This window comes from Salmo trutta, chromosome 3, assembly GCF_901001165.1.
Source record: "Salmo trutta chromosome 3, fSalTru1.1, whole genome shotgun sequence".
Taxonomy (NCBI): domain Eukaryota; kingdom Metazoa; phylum Chordata; class Actinopteri; order Salmoniformes; family Salmonidae; genus Salmo; species Salmo trutta.
The window spans coordinates 38,441,735-38,453,551 of NC_042959.1; the positions used below are offsets into that span (position 1 = coordinate 38,441,735).

The following is an 11,817-nucleotide window of genomic DNA, read 5'->3' on the forward strand; positions in this document are numbered from 1 at the left end:
GGAAACAAAAATGAACTTGGTTAATAAACGGTTGAAAAATGCTTTTGGTGGTCAGACAATTCACCATCAGTTGTGGGCACTGCAGAGTAGACTATTTTTTACAATATAGAGGAATAATTCCTTGTGTTAGTGTGATATGAGACATTGAGACCTTGAACATGCATTACATACAGTAGGATAATAGCTAGGTCTCAAGCTCACAAAACGACTGTAGAAGTAGCAGATCATTTGATTTCCCATTTACAAAATGCTTCTTGTTGCATGCCAGCAAAACCTTTGCCCAACATGTCAGATTAATGTTCAATAATAATACATGTAGCTACCATAGTCAACTATTTATTCATGTTGTAAAAATAAACGTCACTGGCATTGTATGCATGCTGCCCCAGAGTCATTAGTATTTGACAAATAATGATTGCAAGCATGTGCACATGATCCAAAGCAGGTCATAAAGAGACTGCATGAGAGCACATTCCTACTGCTGATCAAAGGAAGGGGAGAGAAAAGAGCAAACTGTCCACTAATCAGCCCGCGGCTCAAACCCCTACAACCTCTTCAGCATTCCACACAACACACAGTCACAGCATGCTCTCTCTGAAACACATTCAATTTGTGGGGGGAACGCATTGCATAAATCACATTCCCCATTCTAATAAAGAGACACTCGAGTAAGTCATCCAACAAAGAGAAATTGATCAGCTCCTAAACTAAATGTGAAGGGCTCACTTTAACTACTGGCATATGGAAAGTATCCATCTATATTATCTTTTCACTGTCGATATTTTCTGGGTTCTATCAACACTGAAACTCAATCTGCACGGTAAAGATCTAATCTTCTGCAATGAACCTCTCATCACAATACACTTCTTATCAACACCTTAGTAGTGTTGATGGAAGTGCCACTGCCTTTCTTCTGATGGAAATCTGCTTTTTCTCATCCACTACTTCCTGTTTTTCTGCTTGGTCATTAGATACAATGCGATGGGAGATTATGGGCTTCACAGTTGGGTTAGGGAATAATGAGGAAATCCCCTTTTGGACAGAAATATCTCCACCAGAGACAGGCTGCCCTCCCCAGTCTCCAGGGTACAGGGGTTATCACCCACTACCACAGTTCCTACCCCGCGCGCATGGAGGGCATTCTTCTTCTTTCCCTACCCAAACATAGGTCTACTTGGTGGCCACATCTCAAATGGCACCCTATTCCCTATGTAGTGCACTACTTTTGACCAGAGCCCTATGGGAACTGGTCAAACGTAGTGCACTAAATAAGGAAAAGGGTGCCATTTGGGACGCATACAATGAGCCCACATCTCAACACCACGACGGGGCCCTTTCATGGCCCTTCCAGAGCTGAGGGCACTGGGATAACGTCACCAGCTCCAGGCAGGCATCCAAGTGGTTTGAACAGCGACTGCGGTTCAGGAAGTGTGTGTTGAGAAAGACGCTTCCTCTCTGTGGGTCAAAGTGGAGCCTGCCTGCTTCATGATGATTCCCGACATACTGGGACTTTCTCAATATCAGACCTTGGAGGCATGCAAGTGATGACAGCTCTCCAGCGTTGCATCACTGTCTTGCTTTGTCACCGCAGTGCAAGCCTGGCCTGACCCAATTTTTCACACTTCATGAGCTTGCATCTTGCAAGATAGAGAAGTACCCATTTAAAAGAGGAATACGCCCTAGATGTAGCCATCCTAAGAACAAAAGGATGAGATATTGCTATATGCAATGAGACAGTCATATTACAATAGGAATGTATCTTTGAACCCTACAAAACTAAACAAAATGCAACTTTTGAACATTGAAAATGGCACGGATTAAACCATTTAGTGTACGGCTAATAATTCCACACACTTGATTACAGTATCCCCAGAAGACACAGATGAGATCACTGGTGCAACAAATCACAACCCATCTCCCACTCATACTAACACAGGAAGGTCACATGATAAGGTTCACCCTGGGATAAGTGAGAGAGATCCTATCACACAAGATCCTCTTTTAATATGAGGTATCTCTAAATGGACCATCCTATTTTGCTGCCAAAAAACATGAAGATCCCAGAGGAAAAACGACCTCAGGGAAACTACGCTCATCATGTGACCCCTTGCTTACAATCCACCCTTTTAACAAGCATGGATGGGTCTCTGTAAGATTTACTATGTTAAGAAAGCGTTCTGACATACAAGTTGCAACACCCTAAAAGCTGAAAAGATTAGGGGAGTTGGGGGTTCTAAAAATGAAACCAGCGAGACACAAGATAAGAACAAGATGATCCAAAATAATTACAAGAGAAAACAACAGTATTCAGCGTTTAACAATGAGATGATAACAATGCTGTGTTAAATAGCAAAACAGGACAGGGTAAAAAATAGCCTCCCATGTAAGTGAAGGCAGACTGGAAACAATAGATCAACACTGGTGCCAAGTCAGCTTCTTCTGAGCGTAACAACAAACCAGCTACCTTAGAATAATAAAACCGCATGGTATTATCAGTATTATGAGCTGAAGCAGTGGAGGCTGCTGAAGGGAGGACCGCTCATAATAATGGCTGGAATGGAGCAAATGGAATGGCATCAAACACATGGAAACCATGTGTTGGATGAATTTGATACCATTCTACCTATTCTGCTCCAGACGTTTCCACGAGCTAGTCCTCCCCAATTAACGTGCCACCAACCTCCTGTGAACTGAAGTCATATTATTTTGTAACAGATACCATGAGCGAGAAATAATCAAAGAATAGTAAGTAATATGTTGTTTGTATTTTGTGTTGCTTGCAATTGCTATTCATTATTTGAGTTGGATACATACTATCTCATCTTTCATGACGTATTATAGACTGGAGTGTTGAAGAACAGACATTGAACATAATTTGACAAAGGTCACCCATCTGAGAGTTTACTGGGTGGACATTCTCATCAGTGTTTCTCTTGGCATGACCTCTGCCATTTCCACTGCTCTCACCAAAGATCACACCACACATCATGCTAACAACAACATTGCTTTGCATTGCAAACTGCTGAAGATCTACCATGAAGTGTACTGTAATTTTACCAGTGTATTGCTTTGGGACAGAGATAAACTGATGGTCCTTTATTAAGGCCTTCTAAGAAGCAGAGAAGCAAACAAGACTGTTCTTTGTTTTCTCAGCCTGACAGTAATTGTCACGTCTTATACATTCAACATGGAACAAAACTGTGGCATCGATCAGACATCTACACTGAAATCCCAAGGGGACGGATGATTAAAACCAAGACTTCAGACTGTACTGAAAAACAAGACTCGCTGCCTTCAGAACAAGCCCAGTAAACAATTTCAAAATCGATATTTTACACAGACGCGCATTCCCTGTGATGTTCTATTTTCAGAACGGGTAAATTGGCAGGAGAAAAGAAAAAGAACAAGATTCTGAGAGGAGAGGAAAGCCACAGATGCCCTGATGTAGTGGCTTCAAAAATAGAATTTCCTTTTACATATGTAGGATCTTAATTTGAGCCAGTTTGCTACAACAGGAAAATAATCCTTGAGCAACAGGAAATGTGAATTAATGTGTGGATTATAATTAATGTATATTCTTGTAAGGGGTTGATACATTTTTCATATTGGAAAATCAAGTCTGAAATTTCTAAGTAGAAATGACAAACTTCAGAAGCCTTTTGAAACCTCAAATACACTACAATTTTGACATTTCCTGCATTTCAACAGGGTGATCCAATTAAGATCCTACATCTGTACACTGTGACCAATACCCTCTACCTGTCTGTAGCCAACAACCACTACTCTACTAACGTAATGAATCTTTGCTGCCTGCAGAAGACACCCACAACCTCATGTTTCTCAACAATAACCAGGTTTCTATCCAACATCTTTATGCAAGTAAAGTACATGCCGGTAAACTTTCCAAATGTCGACAAAACAAAATACGCTAGACAAGGTGTGATCTTTTTGTGCCAGAAAAAAAATATTTTGTGAGAAATGGTGGTGGAAACGCATTATGTGACAAAATATTGATATAATAACCATCATATCGAAGTAAACTTGGAGTCATGCGATGATATGTTGTGTGGTCCTTCCACTACGACTCGGGAAAGCATACAGTTGATTTAGCTACAGATTAAATACGTTATGATGAACTTCATAGGGTGGTGAAAGTGCACTGTGAGGAGCTTGATGCTCCTTTCCAATAAATACAGAGGGTCTTATTCTGGTGACATTATGATCGATGCTTGGCTGCCGTTTGACCAATAAATATAATAATCTCACCATGTAGGCTATGCCCAAATTGTATCTGCGAGCTGTTGGCTAGAGCGCAAGTGGCAAGACCACCTGTGGGCACATTTAGCTTTTAAAACATTTCTTTTTGTGACAAAACCATTAGTAAAGTTGAAAATGCAATAGAAACCCATTTAACTTGGATTTTTTATTCAGTAACAGCAACAACAACAAAAATTATATGCACTAGGACATCACAATCACGCAGTCTTTTATCCGCAACAAGTCAATTTTATGTAAAAACATCTCTGGTGATAAAATGTGCATATTATTTTTATGCAGATTTTAGAATATTCACATGAAAATCTGACACAAATTGGATACAAACCTAGCTACAGATAAAATATGATGCACTTTTTGGAAGTACATAAGGTGTTATAAACCACTTAGATGTGTTACACCACCTCAATAAATGTGTTATTATTTATGGTTTCACAGAGCCTCAAAATTATTCTACAGCTGAACCATTGAGAGCATCTTGACTGGCTGCATCACCGCTTGGCAAGGCAACTACACGGCATCCGACCGCAAGGCACTACAGAGGGTAGTGCATACGGACAAGTACAACACTGGGGTCAAAATCCCTACCATCAAGGACCTCTATACCAGGTGGTGTCAGAAGAAGGCCCTAAAAATTGTCAAAGACTCCAGCCTCCGAAGTCATAGACTGTTCTCTCAACTTCCACACGGAAAGCAGTACCAGAGTGCCATGTCTGGGACCAAAAGGCACCTGAACAGCTTCTAACCCCAAGCCATAAGACTGCTGAACAGTTTATCAAATGGCTACCCGGACTATTTACATTGACCCCTTTACCTTAATTGTTTTACACTAAGTCCCTTACACTGGCTCTATGCACACTCAATAGACTCTACCCACAGTCACACATATTACACTGACGCACCAACACACACACACACACACACACACACACACACACACACACACACACACACACACACACACACACACACACACACACACACACACACACACACACACACACACAAGCACACACATTCACACTACATCCACTCACAATCACAAAACACACACACACACTTGCATATTGACACCACACACACAATGACACATAGACACACTTCACATACGCTGCTGTTACTCTGTTTATTATATATCCTGATTGCCTAGTCACTTTTACCCCTACCCACATGTGCATTCTATATTATCTCAATTAGCTCAACTACCTCGCACCCTGCACATTGACTTGGTACTGGTACTCCATGTATATAGCCTCGTTATTGTTTTTATTGTGTCACTATTTCCTTTTTTATTTAGCAAATATTTGGCTTACTTTTTAACTCTGCATTGTTGGGAATGGCCTCATAAGTAAGCAATTCACTGTAAAGTCTTCACCTGTTGTATTTGGCGCATGTGGCCAATAAAATGTGTAATAACTTAATATGATTGTTTTTGAGTTAGGCCCACCACTTTCTTTAGATTATTCTAGTGAAACAAAATGATTCAGAGATTCAAATCCAAGAAACAATCTGCAATATTTCTCATACATGTAAACAATACAGAATGTATGACCTTGACTTAATAAACACATTAGAGGGAAAGTGTTTGGCTAGGTAATTAAAGTGCACAGTACTAGTAAACACACTTCTTGGATTTGATATAACCTAAAGAATGGCTAGGAATTTGGAAAGTACTTTTCGTGTAGTTTGAGGGGAGGATAATCTATTGCTCTGTGTAAAGTTACTGTTCCTGTTAGCATGGGGCTGAAACTGTGCACTGCACACAGAAGTGGAAAAGGAAGTCTTCTGGACACTAATGGCCAACTCTGACATTGATCCACATGACAGGAGATGTATTTAATTCAGCTGAGATTCCTGCAGAAACTGACAGGCTGTGTACTACATCAACAAAACATTTCACAGTCTATTTATTGGTACTATGTTAACTAATGTGTAGGGCCTTTCTTGCAATTTTGAATACAACTAGACGAAATGTGATTTTCTCCAGTGATATTATAGTAATGTACACTTGATAATGATAGATATTCGTTATGTTCTTTGCACTGGACCTTGAACAGGTTCCTTTCTTGTTAATCAAAGGCTTGTGCAACCTAAGGTATTCACATATGTGAGAATGTGGCAAGAACTATTCGAAAGGCCCAGCTTTGTCAAGATAAGTTAAACACCTTAATGTTTTTTTAAAGAACCACAAACCATCACTGAAGCGTTCAGTTAAGCTGATTTCGATAAGGAAGTTGACTCCACCCAAGAGTGTTGAAGATGCTTGTGTTGGTAAGCCAATTTAGGTCACAGTTTCTCTCACTGTTTCTTCTCACTTAGTGAGTGCTTTCATGGGAACTACACCAAGTTTCATGCCATCAACTGCTGACAGCTATAGTATTATGAGTAGTATTGCTATATTCATTTTCTTTCTTTTTACTTAAAGATTAAGAGGGCGACATACAATGTTTGCATAGTATATATTGCTATATGCTCCTTAAAATGCAAATTATTGCAACTGACAACACATCTGCAATTGGTCAAAGACAAGAATAGGAGAGTGGGTCTGAAAAAACGACAAACCTTGTAGACTTGCCCATATGTTCCATTTCCAACCACTTCTACCAGCTCAAAAATTCCGGCAGGATCCTGAAACAAGACGACAACATTACATTACCTCAAATGAAATGGAAGAGCACAAAAATATACAAATAAAATCATTTTGAATTAACCTTATGTTTATTCACAGTTCAGAATAATATCTGACCTTTAGGTCATCACTTAAAATGGAATATTGCATGGCATAGCTGGCTACAAGTATGTTCCATTTGTTAACACTTGTAACATGCCAACATGTCATACTACTAAAGCTTACTTAAAAAATATATTTTTAAACTATTCAGTTGCTTCTGAAAGAGCTGTAAATCCGGTAAACCAAAAACATATTAACTTCTGAAAGCAAAACGAACCCGAAAACTGTAAGATTCATGGTTTGTTAAAAGCCTACGGTGACATGAAAGCTCTAACTTTTTGTAACAAAGTAGCTAGCTAACTTAATTTTACGTAACGTTTCCTGAAATGACTTAAATAGAGATTGAAACTTTGTAACCCACATCTGCTGCAACAATGTTTACACAAAGGTCTGTCTACATTTCAATTAATTAGACTCTGGCATATCCAGAACTCACCCTCAAAGCAGAGAGATCAATATTATCCAGACTACGTGTTGTGCAGTCTCGCGCCATAGCTATGACTTTGTCCGACTAATGCACCTATAAAGAGTACATGTACTTGATTTTGCAAAAGTTAACGGTTTCGGCGTGTCAGTCCATACTGTACTGTTTCTGCAGCGTCTCTCACTAGCAACCAAAACAGGGGTGTAATCATTAGTACAAACAGTTGGTTTCTATTGGACAAATTCAGGTAGGTTCCTCCCCGTTTCGTTCCGTTTGCTTAAATTTAGAAATGTTTTGAAACAGAATCGGCGTAATGAATACGCACCAGGAAACTTCTCAACCAGCGAAACCCGGAAATTTCTGAGGAAGCTTTAGCCCCCCTACTCTCCCGAATAAAACCAAATTCGAAAAGTAAACTTTTTTGAACAACTTTATCCCCTGTTGAACAACTTTATCCCCGTGTTAAATGCAAAATAACTTGTTGATTATTCAACGCTTCAGTTAAAAACAAGTCTGTATAGTTTTACCAATAACACAACATAGTAGGCCAAGCATAGTATAATGTTGTTGTATTACTGTAACAGACTAATAACATGGGAACGTCAACAACATCTGCATTACGAGAGACTGCCCAATCCAAATAGGAGTGATGTTGATTTATGGTGGGAAAAATGACAGTCACATCTCCTACATAATGATTTCAAATCAAATTTTATTTGTCACGTGCCAAACACAACAGGTGTAGACTTTACCGTGAAATGCTTACTTACAAGCCTTTCCCAACAATGCAGAGTTAAAAAGTAAGAAAAATATGAACTGTGAAATATCAAATGCAATGTATACATTTTCATGACACAAAAAGACAAGAGATTTTGCTGTAAAATTCAGCTTCTGTGCATTGCTATGCTGTTCCTACAATCCTTCCTGACTAATATGGCTGTGCTGAATGACTGACTCACATGGTTAACCATGACTAGCTTGTCCCTGTGACTGTATTATTCTCCCTCACACTGCGACCGGTGGCAGGAGCAGCGCAGGGCGAGAGGCAGCTGACCCCTGAACAGGACCACTGTGTAAGGCCACAGAGGGCCCATTCTCTAGCCAGGACACAAACAATGCAGAGCCATTATGAATTAGCAGATAGTAATTTCTTATGCTATAATGGCATTCGTATGTAAAGTTGAATTAGAGAATAAATGAGAGTTTGAGAGAGATGGTTCTGTGTCTGCCTGCCTAAGAGTTTAAACATGGATGTTTTAACATAGAGCGGATCCCGTGTTGTGGGAGTGAGTTTGACATTTGTATTTTTATGCAGCCACCCCATTGCCATTCTCTCCACTGCCCATAAAGGAACTGAAGTAGTACAACAATGCATTCCTATGGAAATAAAAACACACTTCCACCATTCATTTCTCTACAAGTGGCATACTGCAATGATTCACAGATTCTGGTAACCTTCCTGCCTTACTCCAAAGCAAATTTTAGGGGGGGCATGGGAGGAGGGTTAGGAGAATGGTCTGGATTCAAATGCTTCTTGAACTTCGGCCAGATGCTTCAACTTGTGCCAGTTGCTCTCATATACAAACAGCCAGCATATGCCGACACAGAGATTTTTCAACTGAGTGCCTGACTGTCCCTGGATACAGACAGACAGTGTAGTTATGACATTTTCCCCTGTTGTATTTGACTCCTTTTCTTCCAATGTTCAGACAGATGCCAGCACTCTTAAACTGTCTCACACCCCCCTGACTTTTCACTGTTCAGTTTGGAAACTGATGTGTCATTCATGGATCATGTTTGAATGTAAACACAAATAAGTGGCCTTTCTTGAGTAGGCTAAATTGCCTTCTCTTGACATTGTATAAATAACATAACTCCACTGGTTTTCAGCTGCAAAGCATGGCCTTGGGGACTGGCGTGCAAGACAGTGTGCGACCGAAATGGCACTATTCCCATATAGTGCACTACTTTTGAGTAGAGCCCTATGTGTCATGGTCAAAAGTAGTGCACTACAAAAGGAATATGGTGCCACTTAGTACGTACGCAGACAAAGATTGCTGCTTCTGCTGCAACATGATACATTCAGCTGGTTCTGTTTCATGCAGAATAATGACATCGGCTTGCAGTAAAAATATAGGCGAACATTTATGCATTGACCTTGCGGAGGGGTACCGCGAAACTGCCCTACACCACTGTGTATATGAAAATATAAACTGCTGTGTCACATTTGCCAGATGCAGTATGTTTTGGTCCTTGGTTTGACAAGACACACCCGTACACACACATTCATACATACACACACCAGTGGAGGCTCCTCGGAGGAGGACGGGGAGGACCATCCTCATCAGTGAATTTCATAAAATGTAAATAGTGAAACATTTAAAAAGTTATCCTTTTTAGATAAAACTATACTAAATATATTCATGTCACCAAATAATTGATTAAAACACACTGTTTTGCAATGAAGGTCTACAGTAGCCTCAGCAGCATGGTGTAGCCAGCACCATGGTGTAGCCAAAGGACAGTTGGCTTCTGTCCTCCTATGGGTACATTGACTTCAATACAAAACCTAGGAGGCTCATGGTTCTCACCCCCTTCCATAGGCTTACACTAATTATGACAACTTCTGGAGGACATCCTCTAACCTATCAGAGCTCTTGCAGCATGAACTGACAATGTTGTCCACCCAATCAAAACATCCAAGAACGAATCTAGTACTGAAAGCATAAACTACAGCTAGCTAGCACTGCAGTGCATAAAATGTGGTGAGTAGTTGACTCAAAGAGAGAGAAAGACAATAGTTGAACAGTTTTGAACAAATTCATTTTTCTAAAATTAAGGAGAAGCAAGAGAGAGTGAGAGAGCTAGAGAGATAGCTATATTTGGTTGATTTTTTAAAAAACTTTCACTTGTGAATGCAGCTATCTAGTTTAGCCTACTCAAACACCCGGGCTCAAACAGAGAGGGATGCTATGTAAGCTATCTGGCTATGGCTATCCAACACTGGAACTCTTCCAAGTCAAGGTAAGCGTTTGGTTTTATTACTTTATTGCCACTGGGGCCCACCAGTGTAACTAATAAACTGCTTGATGACTGTACACTGTACTGCATGATTGTAGCTAGCTGGTTTACTAAAGCGTTAGTTCTAGTAGCTATGTTGACTATGACGTGACAACAATGTAGGCTGCGCGTAGCAATTATAGCGGTCATGATATGAAGGTTTGGCTTGGTTGTAGCAACCTGATGATGGGTACAGGGAAAATGTGAGTATCATGTAGTAGCCTAAACCTATTGACGTTACATTGAGCTGGGTAATTGGAATATGAATGACAGTCATCCAATATGCTGTAATAGCAATAAAGCCATGCTCATAAAAATTTTTAAATAATCCTCCCTGCCACACACACCATACCACAAACACACACAGACACACACACTATAAACACTGCCTTTTCTCATTCCTGTTTGCTACCTACAAATTTCTGATATCCACAAGATGGTGCTGTTGAATGTGATTATTTATGAATGTAAAAGTTGTAAAGCTATTGTGGTGAATGCTAAACCATTAGGTTTTGGCTTCGTACGGCATGTTTTATTAATCTGTGGTTCTGTATACATGCATGCTGAGAGGTAGACTGGGTGTCTGAATCTTTGTTACTACTCATAAACATTTTCACAAATTCAACATACAAATACAGTTCTCAATAAAAGTTAGGTTTTTCATCCAGTTGGTGACAGATTTTCATGGGAATATTCTCTATTCCGCAAAAAGACTGATTTGTTGCAGATAAAATTAAGTGCGTGATGATTTTGTGCACATAAAATGTACTTCATCGTTTACATTTTCATGTACTGAATGAAAATCTGAAATTCAATGTTTTTCCATCGCATTTTCAACTCCACTAATAGTTTTGTCGTGAAATAGCAAATATGCCCACTCTGGTTTTGGCACATTCTCTCTAGCCAACATCTCGCCCGGCTCGCAGATATCGTGCAGGTAGGCCAGCCAACATGATGAGATTATTATGGCTAAAGTGGCGGCAGGTAGCCTAGCGGTTATAGCGTTGGGCCAGTAACCAAAAGGTTGCTGGCCTTACATTGTCAACTCGAGTCCCCGAGTTGACAAGTTAACAATCTGTCGTTCTGCTCCCGGGCGCCAAAGAAGTGGATGTCGATTAAGGCAGCCCCCCGCACCCCTGATTCAGAGGTTGGTTTAAATGCGGAAGACACATTTCAGTTGAAGGCATTCAGTTGTACAACTGACTGAGTATCCCCTAAAACGAGATAATTTTTATTTGTCAAACGGCAGCCATCATCAATCATCATGTCACCAGAATAAGACCCTCGCCATTTATTGGAAAAGAGCATCAAAGCTCATCCCCCTGCA

The 11,817-nt window shown here is 40.1% G+C and overlaps 1 protein-coding gene across 5 annotated transcripts in view; it reads right to left on the reverse strand.

Annotated features, from left to right (window-relative positions):
• Nucleotides 1-7,623, reverse strand: part of LOC115174944 (mitogen-activated protein kinase kinase kinase kinase 4) — a 57,722-nt gene extending 50,099 nt beyond the window's left edge. For all 5 annotated transcript variants that reach the window (XM_029734023.1, XM_029734014.1, XM_029734004.1 and 2 more), the window contains exons 1-2: nt 7,443-7,623; nt 6,838-6,903 (exon numbers count right to left, since the gene is read on the reverse strand). In XM_029734023.1, coding sequence (XP_029589883.1) covers nt 6,838-6,903; nt 7,443-7,499 — 123 coding nt within the window. In that variant the 5' untranslated portion in view covers nt 7,500-7,623. The remainder of the gene's footprint in view (nt 1-6,837; nt 6,904-7,442) is intronic.
• Nucleotides 7,624-11,817: the final 4,194 nt, after the last annotated feature.